Raw genomic sequence first — 18,743 nt, forward strand, 5'->3', positions numbered from 1 at the left:
TTTTCTTAATTAAGCTAATATTAAAACTTTTGTGAACACAACTATTTGGCTAATTTTATGACTGAGCAAATAGACAATGCCAAATCTACACATACATGGAACGTGATGACGCCGGCGCGTTGAGATTTGAAAACAATTTACCAGCGCATTGGAATTGGAAATATTTGCACAGCTTGGCTTTTTGTTTGAATGCCTGAGAATGCTTTTTTGTACCTGTATTTGCATAGTAACTGTTTCTGTATTAGCAATCTGCTGGCGGTCATATGCCAGTGTCTTTTCAAAGCCCAACTATGAAGGCTGCTTTAGATCTCAGCCCCCTAAGTTGCTTTTACTGGCTTCTCCACAGTTTCTTCGTAATTTCTTTGCTCAAATCCTGTCACGCGGTGCCCATTGTCGGAGGTCGGATCGTGTCAACCGTGGGCAGTACTTTACTACATTTTACAGCTTAGATTTATAATTTAAAGCTCCACTTCCATTTACAGGCAGCACAAGTAAATATCCGTTCATGGTCTCATTGCAAGATGTAATCAAGGGAAATACCACGAAAGGAGTTTCCTATCAACACTTTTGCGGTGGCAGCTTAATTAGCGATCGATGGATTTTATCCGCAGCTCACTGCGTTTGGAGGAAGTAAGTTAGGATCCTCCTAATACATTGGCTATATCTAGTTTGGTCTATTTCAAGAAACATTCACAACATTGCTGCCTTTATTGGCTATGAGAATATTGAAAACATTGGGCAGCTGGAGCCATATGGTCTGGAGAGCGTCGAGTATATTTACTTCCAACCGTGCGTAATCACTTGAGTCAAGTTTAATACTCCCATTTAAGGGAGATTTATGTTTTAGAGAGACTCTTTCCTGAAGAGTTTTCTATATCGTAATAGCACAGATTATCTTTTATGGCAGATCCAACTATCGGAATGACATAGCTCTGCTTTATATGAAACGTCGATACTGGAGTGCTCCAAGCAATGGCTTACAATACGCCCAACTTCCCCCACATGGCATGAAACCGGACCAAAATGGTATGATTAATCAGCACCCAGATGGAGTAAGATACTAATCCTTAGTTTGCATAGAATCCTGTCGCATCATTGGCTATGGAGCCACACAGCATGCTGGACCTTGTCAAAAGAAACTTTTCGAGGCAGAAGTTCGCGTGATTGACAACCAAAAGTGCCGCGATATTATTGGACACATCTGGGCGCCACAGAACGGGGCAAATACAGTGTGCGCCCTGGGCAACAATCAGGACTCGTGTCAAGGGGATTCCGGGTAAGCCAGGGATCAGTATCCAACAAGCTTAATGCCCAATTAATTGTTTCCAATCGAAAGCGGTCCACTAATCTGTCCATATGGCGGCAAGGACTACATCTACGGCCTGGTGTCCCACGGACTCACATGCGGCATCCAGGGCATGCCCAGCATCTATACAGTGACCAGACCCTACTACGATTGGGTCCAACTACTGATGCAGTCCTAGATCTCTGGCGATCACGTATAAATAGTATATTTATTGTGCGATATCAAACAGAAAAACAATTATGAATATTTACTTAAACAATGCAGGAATAGCAGAAACTAACAACTTACGCTTAATTACTGTAGGCATACATATATATATATATAGCTAGATTTATATTAGACTAACTAACCATTTTCACGACTTTGCTTATCAGTTCTGTCTTTTCTTTAGAGCACTTCCATTTCAACCGTTAATGGTTTTCACAAAAGTGTTTTCTGATTGTAAAACATTTTAAATAGCGAAAGCTTTAGCTGGAGGTACAGAAGTTTTTAGGTGTAATATTCCTTAAAAAGTAGTTAATCAAATTTAAAGTGTTTCGATCTGCACTGCTGACAAATCTAGTCGTGGAAATGGAACCTAACCTACTACTGTCATCACTGTTTCTCGGCCGGCTCCGTCGGAGTGGAGGACGCACTGCTCTCCACTTTGTCGGAGAGCTTTCCCGTTCCCGTTTCCGGAAGTGTGAGAGTGAGTAGGCCAGCTACTAGAACGCAGCAGCCGCAAATCGTGGTTGGAATGTACCAGCCCAGAGCTCCCAGGACATCGACCACATACGGTGCCGAAATGGAGCCCACGTGGGCGAAGGTGGAGCAGGTGCCCAGTGCGGAGTTGCGTATCTGGGTGGGATACAGCTCGGCTGTGTAGAGCGTGACCACGGAGTAGGTGGCGCTGATGCCAAAGCGACCCAGCATGGCGAAGGCCACGATCCAGGTGGTGCTGCCGGCGGGAACAGCAAGGACCAGCAGCAAGGACACGCCCGTCCACATGAACAGGAACATGGTGGTGAGGCGGCGTCCCGTGAAGCGCAGCATTATCACGGGGACGAGATAGGAGGGTATGTCCACCAGACCGGTGCCTATGATGTAGAGGTACCTGGACACCGACAGGTTGGCGGCATTGAGAGCTGCAGGCAACATTGGATGATATAAAATAGATGTGCAAATCCTTATAGAGTGAACCTACCCGTCACATAGTAACTCAGCGAGGTGACGCAGAACATGAAATAGGAGGCAAAGATCATCCTGCGCACCCTGCCATTGGCATACAGCTCAATGATGGACTTGAGGGGACCATTCTTGAGCTTCTGCCCAAAGGAGAATCCCTCTACGGGCTCCAGCTGCAATTGAAGAATATTCCATGAGCACTCCACTTGGCAATCAGATGCACTGATGGCCACTTGTAAGTATATGTCTCAGGGACTTTGCACTCACCGACTTCTTATCGCTGGCGACTTGAGATGGAGCTGCAACGGCGGGCTGAATTTGGTAGTGGCTGGGCTGTCTGAAGAGAATCTTGTAGACGCGATCATATCTTTGGTTCGTGATCAGCCAGCGCGGTGACTCAACCATCAAGCTGTGGGGATAGTTTTTGGTTTCAGGATTGATTAATATATCAGGGACTAGGATCACTCACTAGCAGTTTAGAATGAGAAGCAGCGAGGGAATGGTGAGGGCCAGTTGCAGATGCCTCCACGGCTGGATGAGGTAGCCCACAATGGCTAGGATAATCATGCCCACGGGATAGGAGGCTGAGAAGGCGATGGACATCCAGGAACGATGCTTCAAGCAGATGTTCTCCACAACTAAAGTAATACACACAAACTAATGAAAGAAGTATGAAATATAGTTACGAACTTACTCATGGTAAATGCTGGATAGAACAGACCGGAGGAGGCTGCTCCCAGGGCGAAACGTCCGGCCAGGAAGAGGCTGTACCAGGGCGAGAAGGTGCAGAAGAAGCTGCCCACGATGAAGAAGGCAGCACCCAGGGTGAACGAGGTTTTGCGACCAAATCTGCGGGCAAACCAATCATCAGTTATCATCAGTAATCATCATAGCCAGAAGCTGTGACAAAACCCACTTGTCGGCCAGAATGCCAAAGGAGAAGGATCCGCAGAACTTGCCCAGCGAAATGGAAACCTGCGCGGAGGTACGCTGGATGCTCCTGTCACAGGTGAGATCCCAGTCCGCCACGAAGGTGGTCTCCGGATGGGCGAACTCATGTTGCCCCTTCACACGGCAGGACACCTCCGCCGGCTGGGAAATCTGCGACAGATGACTGGTGTAGTTCCGGGCCGCCTCGTAGGACATCTTGGCCAGGTGGCCATAGTTCCAGTCCCACACGGTGCAGCCGCCCGAGTCCAATCCCTTGCCGACAATCTCCCGCTTCTGGGCCAGCGTCCAGTTGGTGTCCTGCAGCTCCGGAATGCCGCACCACTGGTCATCGGGCAGGTGGCCCAGCAGAGTGTAGGAGGACACATGGAATCCATTCAGTATGTTGGGTGTGACACACAGGAAGAAAATCGCCCTGATGGGGGAGATAGGTAAGTAACTAAGGGTTACACTCGGTAATTTGCCAATTAGGTATATTTCACTTTGCTGCTAATTGGGTTTTGTTTTCGCAGATACTCTAACTCGCATCCGGATAAATTGTTTACCACACGCAACTCCAATCGAATTGGTGGCACATTGACACCGCTTGGCTAACTGCTCATCGGAATGCAAATAATAATAGCAGCAGTCAAAACAAAGCTGTGAAGGTTGTGGGCGAAATATTCGTTAGTTGTGGGCCATGTACGAGTATGCTGATCACATAATCAGTTAATGGCAGTTTAAGATTCGCCAGAGAGCATATGTCTGGTACGAACGGCAGTGTCGTCGTTAATCATTATACAAATCGGGCAACCGGAACGATGTGCGCAATATTTACATATCCATCCGATTTTTATTTTCACGTGACTCCCCCACCCACCGAAAACCACGTAAAGTTCCGCGACAAATCATCAGCATTCAAGCCAAGTCACTGTCATATAGTAGGACTTCCTCCAGTGAATCAGTTGAACGTCCTCTACTCCGCAACTCAGAGATCATATCAGATGCGACTGGTTTCATGTCCCCGTAGCGATCTGGGTAATGGAACCGGTACTCGATCCCACATCGCCCGATTTCAATTCACAAGTAAGTGAGTGCCTTATCAACTACGATTAAGCCGAGTGGAAATGTATTACTACACATACCCAATGTATATGCACACTGATAGGCCAGATTTCCGTGCTATATTTAAATGCCACACCGACGAGCACTCACATGACCGTTGGCCCCTCGATTGGCAGCCCAGCTGGATGAGTCTTCGATCCCGGCCTAAAATTAACACCAGGAAGCCCCGTTTCTCTCTCTATAGCATACCTCATTGAGCTGCGGCAAAAAAACTAATTGATTTTAGTTTGAATTGTGCTGACTAGTTCATGGCAAAAGAGGGGACTAAAGCTTTCAGAGCGCTCAATCAAGCAGAAAAACCAATTAAATCTGTATTAGTTAAGTCGGCGGAGAAAAGTGCACCACCCTGAGTAATGTCAACGAATTCTAAGCACTCAGCCTTCCAAAAGCTGGTTCACTGCATTCATTATGAACTGGGTCAAGTGGAACGTGATTTGAGTCGAGTGGAAAAGTGACTTCCTCAACTTCGATCGAATTATGGCAGAAATATGACTCCTCTACTCCATTGATACGAATAAAGTCGCCAGAAGTTGCAACCTAAATAAACAGCTGCTCCCATTATGTCTGGTACTATTACTATTAAGAATGGAACTACTGGAGTTAAACTTAAGGTTACAACATTGTATGATCATTATTAAAACTAAATTTTCCCCTAAATTGAACTAAGTTTTGAGCTAGTGCAGTTTAGCTAGTGGTTGATTTTCTCGCAGTGCATCAACTTACCACACAAATGCCCCGCCACTGCCCACGACTTCCAGCTGCTTGGTGAGCAGATCCTTCATGCTTTCCTCGCTAATCACCTCGCGATTCTTCTCCGGATTCTCCTTGGATTGAGTCATGATGGTCATCAAGATACCAGCTACTTGGGGTATGCAAGATTCGAAATGCCTGCGTCGCCGATGCTGAAGATGCTGAAGATGATAATGATGTTGTATGAGGCAGACGACTGACCCCACGCAAACGAATTGTGCAGATTGCTGGGGAGGTATCGTCGCTGCCACTGAACTTGAATTCCTTGGCTGTGCAATCTATTTTTGAACGCGTGCAAAAACAGCTCTGTGGATTTGATACGAATTCTGATACGAATCGGGCTTAGGAACCAAATGTTTTAGATCCGATCCGTTGCAGTGCATTCACTTTGGGAGCTCTTCGGTGGAGATAAGAGCTCGATCGATATATACTTGTATGTAAGTAAGTGTACACTTTCACTTTCGCCCTCGACTGCAGGAATTTTTTTTTGGTTTTTTTGAGGGGCTCTGTTGTTGTTCGACTGTTTATCTATATAGTTTCTGTATTCTGGTTCTATTTTCTGTTTATGTTTTTTCAATTGGTAATGCAGCACATGGGAGCGCTTCACTTTTGACGGACGGCGACACGTTTTTCTCGCTCTGCTTTTACTACGCGCTTGTTGTTTTCGAACCGAATGTTCCCCAAGTTAAAATAAACATCAAAATGAAAATAAAATAATATTTTGCTGTTGGGATATTCTATTCACTGCCTTGTAGCTCTGGGTTTTGTGTACTGCAGCGCGTGCAGTTGCGTTCGCCTGCCGGTTTTCGCCGATCTTCGCTATCAACTACTTGTCGCTTCGGGAGCGTCTCACAAACTAAGCCCACGGGAGGCCGATCGCAGCGTTTTGTATGCCGCCGATCCGATCCGTTGGAGGATTGGGGGTGTAGGGGAGCGGAGTGTCTGGCCAGGAGTGGGGGAAGATGGAGGTGGAGGAGGAGCAGGCACTGGGGCGGTACTAACATCGCACTCGGTCAGTGCCTTAGTAGCGCCGATTCGCTCGCGATCGTTCGGCTCTTCGGGATCCAAATACTCGGACTTATGTTTCTTTCATTTCTCGATTCGGGTGGCAGGCATTAACAAAAAATATTATAAAAATTGAAATCACAGTCGTTGGGCGTCCAAAGAGAGCAATTCTTAGCGAATGTCAATAAGTGCGCACTCTACAAACAAAACGCAAGAAAGCGCTGATTTTTCGAAACAATTGAATATTTTTGAAAACAAAGCAATTACCAAAAATTGCGTGTTTTTTTGTGGCAGCTGTTGTCAAATTTCCAAAGTTAGTATAAACGTATAATTAGACTTCAGATGTGGGCATTTGCCAAATTCAACGATTATTTAGCGCTAATGCACTAATAACTGATTATTTCGCTTGGTCATCTTCATAACAATAATGTTATTAACCTTTCAAATTATGTTGTTTCAAATTGAAAAACATGTCAAGCTGAAAATTAATTTAGCACAATTTTCTACCAAAAAAACGTTTTCACTCGGATTCCGCATTAAAAATGCGTAGCAGAACACGAAGGCATGTAAATACACTCCCGAACACTGGAACATATGGTCTCACTCGTACTTGGAACCTCTCCCAAATCCCAATCCCATAGATACCATGATACCATTACAATCGAATACCCGAATACCCGCTACCCGCCATATATTTACATTAACAGGCCGTTTAGTGCTGTTGTCTCTGAATTTCATTACCATTTTCCCCCAGCTGCTTTCTTGATATTATTCGAGAGTCGCGTATTGTTTACATTTTGTGTTTTTCAGTTTTCGAGTTGCGCTATTCGAAATTCCCGAGGAGCAAACGTTTGTTGAAAAAAGAGCGCACTTCTGAATGGAAACTGAATGTATACTCGTACAATGTGAAAATAATGCCTACTCATATATTTTGATATTCTCCCGACTAGTTTGTGAATGAATCTGGGCATACATATATGGCAATATAGAGTTTGTAGTGAATCCAACTCGAACCGGAACTCTGAATGGCGGCGATGGCACAGAACCAGATCTCTACGCAGTGACCCCCACTATCAGGTGATTCGATTAAGGCTAACCCGCCTTATCAACGCTGGCCAAGATCAATTGAGCTCAATCAGAAGTCGATCGACGTCAATATCTTAACTGCCTGCTAACCCTGCGGCCGAAGATAGAGATTGGCATTGCAGGGGAAAGGGAAAAGGGTTGAATGGGATCGCATTGTGGGGCATATATACTCGTAATAACCCGTGCATTCCAATTATGATTTCCTTTGTTATCGCATTCTAATTTCAGCCTTGCCGCAATTGCTGCTCACTTGTTCACTTGTTCGTTGGGCGTGCCTCCATTAGCAATTCGCTTTGGGCGGAACCCCGGCATTATTCGATTCCATACCTTCATTGTTTTCCAAACGCAGGTGCAACTTGCTGCGGATATCTACTATTTATACACTATGCTATTCTCGCTTACTTACCTAAAACCCATCCACTTTCAGGCCACTTTCATCGGTCATCGTTCCATTCAGAGCTAATCTAATAATATCACCCCATCAACGCAATCGCCCAGAATGCTTTATAGTGTGATATGCATTGTCATCAAGAGATATATTGCAATTTAAGGAGACTCAAGCCCAATTTAAATATAGCACAGCAAATAAAACTGGCCTCGTAATTAAGTGATTTTGCACATTAAAAATGATCTACATGTATTATAATGTGTTCTTCACTACTTACCCCCCACACATGCCATGGTAACCTTTGAGATGATAATTTCTACTTATAACGACAGCTCAATTTAGCCATCCAGGCGTTGGCGAAGCTTAAGTGAATGATTGCCCGGAATTGTTCACGAATTCATAGAAATCTAGCCGTTGCTAAAATGAGCACACTTAACACATTCCACTCGCCTTCCGATTTTCGAGACTAATCCCGACCAAGACTCCGACTAAAGCTCCTCACTGTAAGGCATTCAAAAACAACACTTTAATGGCTAAAGGTACACATATAGGTGTGGTTGTCCCTCAGAATGCCCTGGCATAACCCAAGTTCAGCAGCCAGATGAGTCCGAGCACAAAGAAGCTGTAGAAGGTGACGTTGTAGAGATTGAGGCGACTGAGAAGTCCGCGGATTCTGCCGCTGGAGACAACATCCTGGGCATGCTTAGGTTGCTCCACGAGCATGTCCTTCCAGCTGACCATCTGGGGTCGCACCACAAAGACGGCATTCACCGCCGCCCGGAAGCCACTCTGCACCGCACCGCCCATCAGGCTGCGATAGCTGGTGCCCACGGCCGAGGAACTGGACCAGATGACCCGATGCCAGGGCTTGGTCTGCGGCTTGTGCTGCACCACATTCAGCTCGTCCGTGAAGCACTGGCACTCCAGTGGCTGCCGCATCTCCTCCCCAAAGTGCTCGGCCAGCAGATCCACGACATCCTGCAGAACTTCGTCCTGATCCTCCGGCGAGTGCAGCACGTAACCGCAAAAGCTGGACAGCCGACACTCGTGGCCACTGACCAGCGGCTGGGAGCTGAGAAAGTTACCGGAGTAACCGAGATCCGTCCAAACGGACTTGCCGTATCGCAACTGGAACTGGCTGATCAGCCGGCGGCGCTTTTGGCCAGACTTGGATGTCGTCCGCGGCAGGAAGGCCTTTGGTATGCGAGGCGCGAACTCCAACTTCTGCACCTTGTTCCAGGGAATGGCCAGGATGGCAGCCTGAGCCGTGTGCCTGTTACCCTGATCATCCGTCACCTGGACGTAGTTCTTGTAGTGGTCCAATCTCACGGCCCTGCAGTTTAGGGTAATCGTGATGAACTGCAGCTGCTCCAAAATGCCCTCGATCAACGCCTGAGTGGATATCTCATAGAAGCTACTCGGGTAGGTGAAGTAGCTGGTTAAGGGGTGTAACTATCATTAAATAGGGTCATTAAAAGTCGATATGCGAGATAGGATACATATAACACCTTTCGGATCTAATGTAGCAAATCAATCAAAACGCATTTAGGCAAGTGAATGCTACCCCCATGATTATACTGACACATACGTGACCTATAAAATAAAACTATTCCAAGTCGGGTAATCAATCAATTTCATCTGCACTACCTGTCAGAATGAATCCGATTTTTAGTTCATTGTCTAAGCATGTATTCTATATTTACTAGTGCCTTTATGATTTAATTACTGTTTTTAAACCATTTTTATAGGGACTTACACACCTTTTCTTCCAAAAAGTGAGACATAAATATTACAATGTTGTAATCATTCATCATTAAAAACGCTTAACTGTCAGCGGCTGAATCATAAAAAGTAAGCAATAAAATATAGGCAGCAAATGGGAATACAAAAAATATTCCTTGTAGTTTTAAAATCTAGCATCTAGCCACTTACAAGTCAATCAGCATTTTGAGACCTCCACAGGAGCTGCAGACGGACATAAAGACATCGTAGTCCACCTCGCTGGCAGGAACGCCGCAGACCAGCTCCACCAGGTTGAGCATGAAGTTCCTCGACTTGCTGAAGAACAAATGGTGGCAAATGTGCTGCTCCATACTGGACACTCGCTCCCTAAGACTGAAAAATCATACTTAAGTCTGTGGAAATCGAAGGCATTGGATACCACAACCCACTTGAAACGCTTAGAGCGAAACTTGGGCATCCGCAAGTCCAGCATCTCGATGTATCGTCCCAGTTCGAATTTCGCGGGCAGAGCTGTGAGTCCACGATCCAGATCCCAGCATCTGCGAAGCCTGCCACTGACGCTCCTCCGCCGACGCGGTGACAAGTGGATGAGGGTCAGCAGGGCCAGCATGTCCTGCTGTGCTCCATCCACCAGGCGTGTGCTATTCCGACCCATCAGGCCGCCCAGGCCATCGCTCGCCTCAATGAGCCTCACCTTCAGGGTGCTCTCCATGGCCAGGATTTTGAGGGCAGAGGTCAGGCCCGAAAGACCCCCGCCCACAATCAGTACATCTAGTTCCGGAGTCTGTGTGCCAAAGGGCAAATCCATTTGGAACGGCCAACAATTTGTATGTTCACTTCATTTCACTGAGAAATTTGAAAACTTCCGCCTAGACAGTTTGACATGCTTCGCACAGTTTTGGGAACGTTGGCTCTGACGTGGGGCATACTTTTGGGCTGAATTAAAGTACATCTAGTGGCACTATTCTCGGTTGTTAGTCCTCCCGCGATAAGTGAGAGGTTTGGTTATATTATTTATATGTTTAATTGCAATGTGTTGCAATGCATTGGTTGCTAAATAAGAGGGGTAAGTTGGCACTTTGGAGTTCCAGTACCTGGTAGTCGGGGAACTCGACTACAGCATTCCCTCTTGTTTTCATGTATAACCCCTTTGCTCAACCGAATCACGCCACAATTCACATGCACGATAATTTTAATCAAAGCTAAAACTCTTTATCGGCGAATTAGTCAAGTTATATAACATTTATAAAATCGTTGAAGTATTAACGTTTTTGATTATAAAATAGTGTAGAATAGTATAAATAGCATGCAAAGTGGGAAATAATCACCCAGTGCAGCTAGTATCTTTAAGTTCGTTGAACCCTAAATCAGAGATTCTTGATCAGTCCATTAAATCGAACATATGTACTTATGGCTGTGGCCATATGAGTTCTGTGGCTTTGATTCGCTTATCAACGGACAGCGCTGTCAACTGACAATATTCAGTTTTATCACAGCCACTGATATGCGAAGGGAACGCTATTAACTTGATTAATGAGCACCAAATTTGAATGTTTCCATATGGAGCCGTGAGTTGGCTGGGTGAGCAAGTGCACTAGGAGATTGCACTCGACGAGATTATGGCATTTTCTTATCAGCCAACCATTTAGACCTAATTCTATAATAAGCGAATTGTATATGTTCGTTTTATGAACTGAGGGGCGCCTCAATAAACAAAGTGGTTACAAAGTTCGTTGAACAGAACGAAACTTGTTCGCAAATACGATTTAAATATGAGTGACTTTTATTAAATCGCTTGCAAAGGTAAACAAATGTAAACAAATAGATAGAGCTGAGAAAATGGAATGAATTGAACAATATACATCTCTGAAAAAATGAAAGTGCGCTGAATGCTTAAATGCTTAAATTCGTTGGAATGACCAGAGCGCTGGCCAATTGAGGCCATCAGTGTAGATTGAGTGATTAAGTGCCCGGCTGCAATTAGGCCGACTTTCCGTTGAGCATCCCGGCCAGCTCCTGGGTGCCGCCCTCCTCGGCGGCCTCCTGCGGCGCCGGCTTCTTGCCAAAGTTCTCCCCATCCTCGATGGTCTCCGGCATGGGCTTGTTCAGCGTCTCCGGCAGGAGCAGCGACAGCAGTCCAGCGGTGAGGGACAGAGCGCCGCAGATGATCAGCGGCAGTGGGCGCCAGATCTCGCCCAGCAGTTTGAGATACGGTGCCAGTATTCCACCCACGCGTGCCACCATGGAGGAGGCGCCCAGACCCACATTCCGCACCACCGTCGGGAACTGTTCCGCCGAGAAGATGTAGATGGTGCCATACGAGGAGGTGATGGCCAGCTTGCCAATCATGGCGCACGCAATGATCAGCCAGTTCATGTCACTCGGCACGAAGATGGTGGCCAGCAGACTGATCCCGGCCACCAACATGGTGCCGCACAGGATGGAGCGACGACCATAGCGGTTCAACGTGAAGAGGAGCAGCGTATAGCCCGGTATTTCCACGGCACCAGAGATCACAAAGTTAACCAGCTGGTTTCCACCCAGGTTGTTGGTGTTCCACGAGAGTCCATAGTACACGCCACTGTTCACGAACCAATCGAAGAAGATCAGCAGGGTTTTCCGGCGCAGATTGGGATAGCGCAGCAGATCGAACACGGTGGCCGCCGGCTGGGAGGCGGTCATCTCGTCCTGCTTCTTCTTTTCGGCCACCTCGTCCACCAGCTGCTCGTAGATTTCACTGGGCACCTCCACCTTGTTCTCCTTGGCCGCCTTCTCGATGATCACAAAGGCCTCGTCCTTGCGACCCTTCAGCAGGAGCCAACGGGCCGACTCCGGAATGATCCAGTAGTAGCAGAGGAAGAGCAATCCCGGCAAGGTCAGCGCAATCTGCAGCCAGCGCCAGTCGTGGATGAAGTACGCAAAGCCAGCAGTGAGCATGAAGCCCACGGAGAAGAACATCTGCATGGCCACGCCGGCGAAGAGGCGATACGAGGAGCCCACCATCTCCAGGGCAATCACATAGGCCACCAGGAAGACGCCCGATGTGGTGGCGCCCACAATCATCCGGGAAATCGTGTAGCTAAAGTACTCGGGCGCCACGGCAGCCAGCACGCCGAAGATTAGCTGCAGCACCAGCGAGGCGAAGAAGGTGGGCTTGCGGCCCAGCTTGTCGGACATCTGGCCAAAGATGAAGCTGCCCAGGAGCACGCCCAGCATGAACAGCGAGTCACTGGTGGCACTCAGCAGGCTGCGGCTGCACACCATGTCCCACTCGGTCACCGCACTGTTGAGGTACTTGCTCCGATCGTAGACGTAGCGGGAACAGGTCTTGGTCTCGTTGCTGCTCCGCGGAATGCTGCCATTCAGGTACTCCGCGGTGTAGTCCACATCGTAGTAGGAGCACCTATCGTCCTGCGGATATGAAAGGTTCCACAGGTGGGGCGATAGTTCGTAGGTGCTTCCATTCTCGTAGGGCAGGGCACATCGGAAGTCGGGCTTGGCCAGCAGGAACACACCGGCCAGCTTGTGGAAGGCGCAGACTATGGCCGGCAGGCAGAGCAGATAGTAGATGCGCTTCTGATACGGTCCGAATTCACCCAGGTGGGTGATGACGTCGTCGTAGCCCATGGCTGGAGTGGTGCCAGGTGTAACACCTGAGGTTCGGCGTTGTCGTACGATAACTGACACGCGGCACCGTGACGTATGCGTAATTTATAAACTTATTAACGCGTCTGGTTGCGTATACGCCCGATGAACCCGTTCGATTGAGCAACAATCTGGTTGGAGAAACGGAACCAGGTTGCAACAGCAGCTGCCACAGCAGCAGCACTATCCAGTACCACAGCGAATCTCTGTCCAGCGAATCTCGGACTGAATTGGAGCGCCCGATCAACCGCTCGCCAGCTGCCTCAGTCTCAGACTGAAAACACAGAGAGCATCGAGGGTTTGTGCGAACCCAGAACAGAACGCCCGCCTTATCAGCGTGTCTGTGCGAGCGGTACCAGTCTATCAGTGTGTGTGTGTGTGTGCGTGTGTGTGGTAGAGCAGCTCTCCGCTGCCGCTGCCGCTGGCCGTTCAACCCCGTGGCCAATCTATTGATCAGCGATCCGCATTAGGAAACTCTAAATAGAATCAATAACTTCCATTTCAGAACGGGGGTGAAATCGGGGCTGAGGCGGGGAATCGTGGGGCGGGGAAGTGGCAGCTGCCTCACTGATTTGGACATCGTACGATGTCAATTGGTGCCCGCAGGAACATCTTCTGACCAAAGAAAGAGTCCACCGTTTGTGGTGCGATTCCGAATTCCAAGCTGTCTGCCAGCGGAACAAAGATTCCGATGTTGGGCACAACAAACTAATAAAATTTGTCTAATAAATGAAAATCAATATGAAAAATTCGAATTTCGACTTCATTCAATTCAAAGTAAGCATATCCCAATATTGCGACCACGTCTGTGTGTTGATAGTAGGTATATGGGATCCCACATACGCATGCTTATAGATACTACTATAGATACTCTTCCACGGACTGCTCTTCTAATCGAATGGGGAGTCTCTCTCATTGAAGTAGATTTCTCTTAAAAGTAGTATACTTCCGTTTCTTATCTCAAACATGGGCTGGCTTGTTTAAATATTAATTGAAAAGTGCCAAGAACATGGTGCACTGGTGCACCATTATGTGAATAATGCAACATTATGTGGTCGCCCCAAGAATCGTACGATTATGATTCGCATTCCAAGCTATATGAGTTCTTTCTGCTTTCAGCTATACTATACATATGATTGGGTTTATAGCTAAGCACTTGGCAATCTCGTGATTTGGAATGGCTATCAAATGAGTTTCGAACAAGAGTCTCGTGTTTTGGGCGCTGATAAGCAACGACTACGAAAATAAACACAGCGGAAACACGTTTCGAATTCACTAATGGAAAGGCCAGACATTCTGTCCGGGTTTACGAGGGGTCAGCCAGCAGGAGGAGGGGAACACTCATTAATCTCTGGAAAAGTACGTTTATTTCAAAATCATCTACTACATATAAGTGGTAAGCTAAAGTTAAACATAGGTATAGGAATAAGTTATGCAGCAACACGGGGCATTTTCCAGCTGATTTTCCGGGGAAAACCTACCCCAATCGTAACCCTCTTTATAAGACCGCTTCTCATCACCCGGCTAAATGCTTAAAGGGTTATGATCTATTTGTTGCTACCCTTTCTTTTACGTACAATGTTTTCTTGTCTGGTCTTTTCGTTTTTGGTTACGTGTGAGATTTCAGAATTTTGTATAATACTTGCGCTATTTTTTAAAGGTAAATGCCCTGCCTTTGGCCTGACCGACTTCTAGATGCCCTGTCTGTAGTCTCTAAGTTCTGTAAATTCTGGAAACTCTTAAGTTCTGGCCCCGAGATGCTCTAGTACTTGTGGCCATTGGCTGATCCATTTGTGTCGCCTGATCCCTTGAGAGGCTGCGCCTCCGGTGTTCGCAGTTCTTGGCCCGTTTCCAGGTAGACATCGCCCTTGGTCTTCTTGCCGAAACGCTCGCCATCCGCAATGGTCTCCAGCATGGGCTTATTGTGCGTCTCCGGCAGCAGGAGCGAGAGCAACCCGGCCGCCAAGGAGAGCGATCCGCAGATGAGCAGCGGCAGTGGCTTCCAAATGGTGGCCAACACTTTGAGGAATGGTGCCATCATGCCACTGATGCGAGCCACCATGGAGGCGGCGCCCAGGGCCACGTTTCTCACCACGGTTGGGAACTGCTCGGCGGAGAATATGTAAACGGTTCCATACGACGCGGTGATCGCCAGTTTGCCCAGCATGGCGCACGCGATGATGAGCGTGTGCATCCGCTCCGGAATGATGACCGTGGCCAGGAGACTGAGACCGGCGGTCACCAGGGTGCCGCAGAGGATCGATCGCCGGCCCCAGCGGTTCAGGGTCAGCAGCAGGAATATATAGCCTGGTATCTCCACGGCACCCGAGATGACGAAGTTCAGCAGCACATTGCCGCCCAGGTCGTTGGTGTTCCACGAGAGTCCATAGTACACGCCACTGGTCACCAGCCAGTCCAGGAAGATGAGCAGCGTCTTGCGCCGGAGATTGGGATAGCAGAAGAGATCCCACACGGAGGGCGGTGGTCCCTCATCCTGCTCCAAGTCCTCCAGCTTCTGCTTGGCCTTCTCCTCGGAGTTTTCACCCTCATCGAGCAGCTCACTCAATGCCTCATCGCTGATCTCCACCTTGTTGAATCGCGCCGCCTTCTGCATGTTGGCGATGGCGCAATCCTTGCGTCCCTTCGAGAGCAGCCAGCGGGCGGATTCCGGAATGATCCAGTAGTAGAACATGAAGATCAGTCCGGGTAGAGTTAGTGCAATCTGCAACCAGCGCCAGTCGTGGACGAAGTAGGCAAAGACCGCCGTCAGCATGAAGCCCACGGAGAAGAACATCATGACGAAGATGCCGGCGTACAGGCGCTTGTCCGGACCCACCATTTCCATGGCCACCACATAGGCCACCAGGAACACACCCGAAGTGGTGGCACCCACCATCAGTCTCGCGAACGTGTACGTGAAATATTCCGGAGCCACTCCGGCCAGAACACCGAACAGCACCTGGATGACCAGCGAGGCGAAGAGGATGGGCTTCCTTCCGTACTTGTCGCTCAGCTGGCCAAACACAATGCTGCCCAGGAGCACGCCCAGCATGAAGAGTGAATCGCTGGTGGCGGCCATGAAATCCCTGCCACAAACCAGGTTCCACTCGGTCACCGCACTGTTGAGGTACTTGCTCCGATCGTAAACGTAGCTGGTACAGCTCTTGGTGTTGTTGCTGCTCCGCGGAATGCTGCCATTCAAATACGCCTCCGAGTAGTCCACATCGTAGTAGGAGCACCTCTCGTTCTGCGGATACGATAGGTTCCACAGGTGGGGGGACAACTCGTAGCTGCTGCCATTCTCGAAGGGCAGGGCACATCGGAAGTCGGGCTTGGCCAGCAGGAACACTCCGGCCAGCTTGTGGAAGGCCACTGGAATGGATGTGAGGCAGATGAGGGAGTAGATGATCTTCTGGTAGCGTCCAAAGTCGCCCAGATGGACGATGGCCTCGTCATAGCCCATGGCGTAGCTCCACACTCAACACTTTTGTCCAGAGTCCACGAGAGTCTGAATATTAGATTCCGTTCGCGCAGCTGACTTCGTCGAGTGGCGCCGGTAGAATGAATCACAAAATCGGAAACGCTATGCTTTTTTGGCACAATCTCGTGATGTCGACGCACTCGCACTCGCAAGTTTGCCCAGAAATACAAGTGGACTCTCTGCTCCGTTGACGTGTACTTTGCTCCCTAGAGAAAGAGCGAGAATTCTCCGTCCCGGTTCCGGCAATTATCGGCCAACACGTGTTGCCAAAATACGTTGGCCAGGGAGGAGAGGCAGTGAGTCCACGGTGGAAATGGAAACAAGGCTACTGCGCGCAAGAAACCGGCACTCCGCTATCCAGATGCGTCACCTCGGGCCAACGAAACCAAACTGAATATCCAAACCCAATCCACACCGAAGCTAACAGCAATAGCTCATAGCGATAGCCGACCGACAGGGCCAACAAAAGCGGCTATATATCCGACCCTCTCTGTTACTCGGATATATGCGACTGTTTATGTTAAGTGCGAGCCGAAGAACGGGCAAACAAACGCAAACGCCGGCTGCAGGCGCACTCTCAGTGGAATTGGAAGCGTTGGAATCCTTGGAATCGGGAGAGCGGCTCTCTAATGCCAAGACACCAATATGGCAGTGGCAGTGGCAGATACCACCACTCTCCTCTCGGACGAGGAGTAAGTAGGTGGTGAAATGGCTGGCAGCCACCCCTAGTCGTGTTGGTAGCACATTACACCGATCCCCGGCCACTTACCGGGAAATCCTCTACCAATTTCCATTTGCACAGCCGCTCGCCGTCTGGCATGTTATATACATACATATGTATGTACATAAGTGGAAACTCGGTTGCCACATCGGATGGCAGTCGTTCGTCAATCAGGCGATCACGATCACATTCTCAATCACTCAAGACTTTCCTCAAGCGCTCTCTTTCACTGCCAATTGAGCTGCGCTGCGGCAGACAATTAAGCGGGTCTCGCAAAAAACACGAAGAAATGGCTGCAACTGAGAGTGGCGACTAGGGTATACCTCTTCTTGCTCGGGGAAAATCCACTCTTTATTAGCAAGAACTCAGTGATCCCATGGCCGTTCATTAGGAAATCATAGCTTGTACTAAATATACAGCTGTATCTATAAGTTCACCGACTCGTAGTTCTTGGTATTGTCAACATGAAAGTCTAGTGTTACAAAGTTGGAGAAATTCAATTGTATATATTGTTTCTACAGTTTGTGAAAACGAATATACCCCCATGACAATTAATAAAGACGCTCCTAATTGAGCTCAATTAATAAGCGGGGCGCTGACCCATTGTGAGAGCGAAAATCAAAGGCGGAAAATCGTACGATACAATGGCTCCTCTTTCACCCTCGTCTCATTCCTTCGCCACTGTTATGTATCCCAATCTCTAGACGAGGTATCATCTTGCAACAAAGGCGGGCGGAACATTTGATCCGCAGAATGCCGCCATCCTCGTAACTCCTGGTAGCTGCCAAAGTTAAGGAAAGGAACGCAATTAGTCACCTCACTTTTTGCCGAGTAAACAACCCCTCTGTATGTTTAAAAATAAAGTACGGGTGCTATGTGGGCACCAATTGTCCTGCTCCACGTCACTAAGCTAAAAATATAAAGGCAGCAAACATACGAGCCCACCCAGTTGCTTTTAATATTGCATGAAGATACTGTTTAAACCTACCTACAACGCACCTGTGTAAGCAGCCTCGCTCGATATATTCTACAATTTGAAACGTCGCCAAATCTTCTTGCTCTGAAATAATTGTAGTAGTACTGAGTACTAAGTACTGAGTATTCTGCCGGATAAAGCAGAGCGACTCTGGGCCAGTCGTGGTGCAGGTGTTGCACAAGAGTGAACCACTTGATAACGCCGCATTCTTCATCCATTCCATTCAAACTTGGTCAGTTTCGTTTGCATCTTCTTTATTATACTAAAAAGCTGCACAATGAGCGGCGAATCTTATTGAAGAGTTGACGGATTATACTTACAACTAGAGCGTATCCAATTTTTACTTATGTTTTACCACAAGAAGAGAGTATCTTAAAGTGATGGATCTTGAATGATTCTATCGCGGAGTAATCAGCTTGGCTTACT

General features: G+C 48.0%; 5 protein-coding genes across 7 annotated transcripts; 1 reads left to right on the forward strand and 4 right to left on the reverse strand.

The window, feature by feature from the left end:
• The first annotated feature begins 290 nt into the window (after positions 1-290).
• LOC122620094 (elastase-1) lies at positions 291-1,509 on the forward strand. 2 transcript variants are annotated; one of them, XM_043797393.1, is made up of 6 exons: positions 291-423; positions 483-630; positions 685-789; positions 908-1,026; positions 1,081-1,276; positions 1,337-1,509. In XM_043797393.1, the coding sequence occupies exons 1-6, from the start codon at positions 291-293 to the stop codon at positions 1,482-1,484; spliced, it is 849 nt and encodes a 282-aa protein (XP_043653328.1). In that variant the 3' UTR covers positions 1,485-1,509. The 2 variants fall into 2 exon arrangements, with proteins under 2 accessions (XP_043653328.1, XP_043653330.1); XM_043797395.1 differs by having other exon boundaries at positions 291-420.
• A 391-nt stretch (positions 1,510-1,900) lies between these two features.
• LOC122620093 (organic cation transporter protein) lies at positions 1,901-7,120 on the reverse strand. Of its 2 annotated transcripts, XM_043797391.1 has the most exons (8): positions 7,019-7,120; positions 5,246-5,433; positions 3,387-3,833; positions 3,165-3,319; positions 2,940-3,108; positions 2,738-2,879; positions 2,490-2,643; positions 1,901-2,430 (listed from the first exon to the last, which is right to left on the reverse strand). In XM_043797391.1, exons 1-8 carry the CDS (start codon positions 7,019-7,021, stop codon positions 1,901-1,903), a joined length of 1,788 nt encoding a protein of 595 aa, XP_043653326.1. In that variant the 5' UTR covers positions 7,022-7,120. The 2 variants fall into 2 exon arrangements, with proteins under 2 accessions (XP_043653326.1, XP_043653327.1); XM_043797392.1 differs by lacking the exon at positions 7,019-7,120 and having other exon boundaries at positions 5,246-6,137.
• A 1,135-nt stretch (positions 7,121-8,255) lies between these two features.
• On the reverse strand, positions 8,256-10,377 carry LOC122620946. The gene is made up of 3 exons (XM_043798640.1): positions 9,923-10,377; positions 9,684-9,866; positions 8,256-9,186 (listed from the first exon to the last, which is right to left on the reverse strand). The coding sequence occupies exons 1-3, from the start codon at positions 10,300-10,302 to the stop codon at positions 8,316-8,318; spliced, it is 1,434 nt and encodes a 477-aa protein (XP_043654575.1). The 5' UTR covers positions 10,303-10,377; the 3' UTR covers positions 8,256-8,315.
• Positions 10,378-11,276: 899 nt separating this feature from the next.
• LOC122619980 (organic cation transporter protein) lies at positions 11,277-13,400 on the reverse strand. Its single transcript, XM_043797222.1, has one exon. It carries the CDS (start codon positions 13,119-13,121, stop codon positions 11,475-11,477), a length of 1,647 nt encoding a protein of 548 aa, XP_043653157.1. The 5' UTR covers positions 13,122-13,400; the 3' UTR covers positions 11,277-11,474.
• Positions 13,401-14,494: 1,094 nt separating this feature from the next.
• Positions 14,495-16,995, reverse strand: LOC122620181 (organic cation transporter-like protein). The gene has a single exon (XM_043797533.1). It carries the CDS (start codon positions 16,600-16,602, stop codon positions 14,902-14,904), a length of 1,701 nt encoding a protein of 566 aa, XP_043653468.1. The 5' UTR covers positions 16,603-16,995; the 3' UTR covers positions 14,495-14,901.
• Between the last annotated feature and the right edge of the window lie 1,748 nt (positions 16,996-18,743).

Source organism: Drosophila teissieri, chromosome 3R, assembly GCF_016746235.2.
Source record: "Drosophila teissieri strain GT53w chromosome 3R, Prin_Dtei_1.1, whole genome shotgun sequence".
NCBI classification, from domain to species: domain Eukaryota; kingdom Metazoa; phylum Arthropoda; class Insecta; order Diptera; family Drosophilidae; genus Drosophila; species Drosophila teissieri.

What these genes read in the sequence shown, in the direction of transcription:
- LOC122620094 (XM_043797393.1), top strand. Translation starts at nt 291, where the DNA reads ATGAAGGCTGCTTTAGATCTCAGCCCCCTAAGTTGCTTTTACTGGCTT. An exon ending in GAGTATATTTACTTCCAACC is followed by an intron (nt 790 to 907) that starts GTGCGTAATCAC and finishes CTTTTATGGCAG; the next exon opens with ATCCAACTATCGGAATGACA. An exon ending in TCGTGTCAAGGGGATTCCGG is followed by an intron (nt 1,277 to 1,336) that starts GTAAGCCAGGGA and finishes TCCAATCGAAAG; the next exon opens with CGGTCCACTAATCTGTCCAT.
- LOC122620093 (XM_043797391.1), bottom strand. An exon ending in CTATCCAGCATTTACCATGA is followed by an intron (nt 3,109 to 3,164) that starts GTAAGTTCGTAA and finishes GTATTACTTTAG; the next exon opens with TTGTGGAGAACATCTGCTTG. An exon ending in CTTCTCATTCTAAACTGCTA is followed by an intron (nt 2,880 to 2,939) that starts GTGAGTGATCCT and finishes CTATCCCCACAG; the next exon opens with CTTGATGGTTGAGTCACCGC.
- LOC122620946 (XM_043798640.1), bottom strand. Translation starts at nt 10,302, where the DNA reads ATGGATTTGCCCTTTGGCACACAGACTCCGGAACTAGATGTACTGATT. An exon ending in TTTCGCTCTAAGCGTTTCAA is followed by an intron (nt 9,867 to 9,922) that starts GTGGGTTGTGGT and finishes ATGATTTTTCAG; the next exon opens with TCTTAGGGAGCGAGTGTCCA. An exon ending in CTCAAAATGCTGATTGACTT is followed by an intron (nt 9,187 to 9,683) that starts GTAAGTGGCTAG and finishes CCCCTTAACCAG; the next exon opens with CTACTTCACCTACCCGAGTA.
- LOC122619980 (XM_043797222.1), bottom strand. Translation starts at nt 13,121, where the DNA reads ATGGGCTACGACGACGTCATCACCCACCTGGGTGAATTCGGACCGTAT.
- LOC122620181 (XM_043797533.1), bottom strand. Translation starts at nt 16,602, where the DNA reads ATGGGCTATGACGAGGCCATCGTCCATCTGGGCGACTTTGGACGCTAC.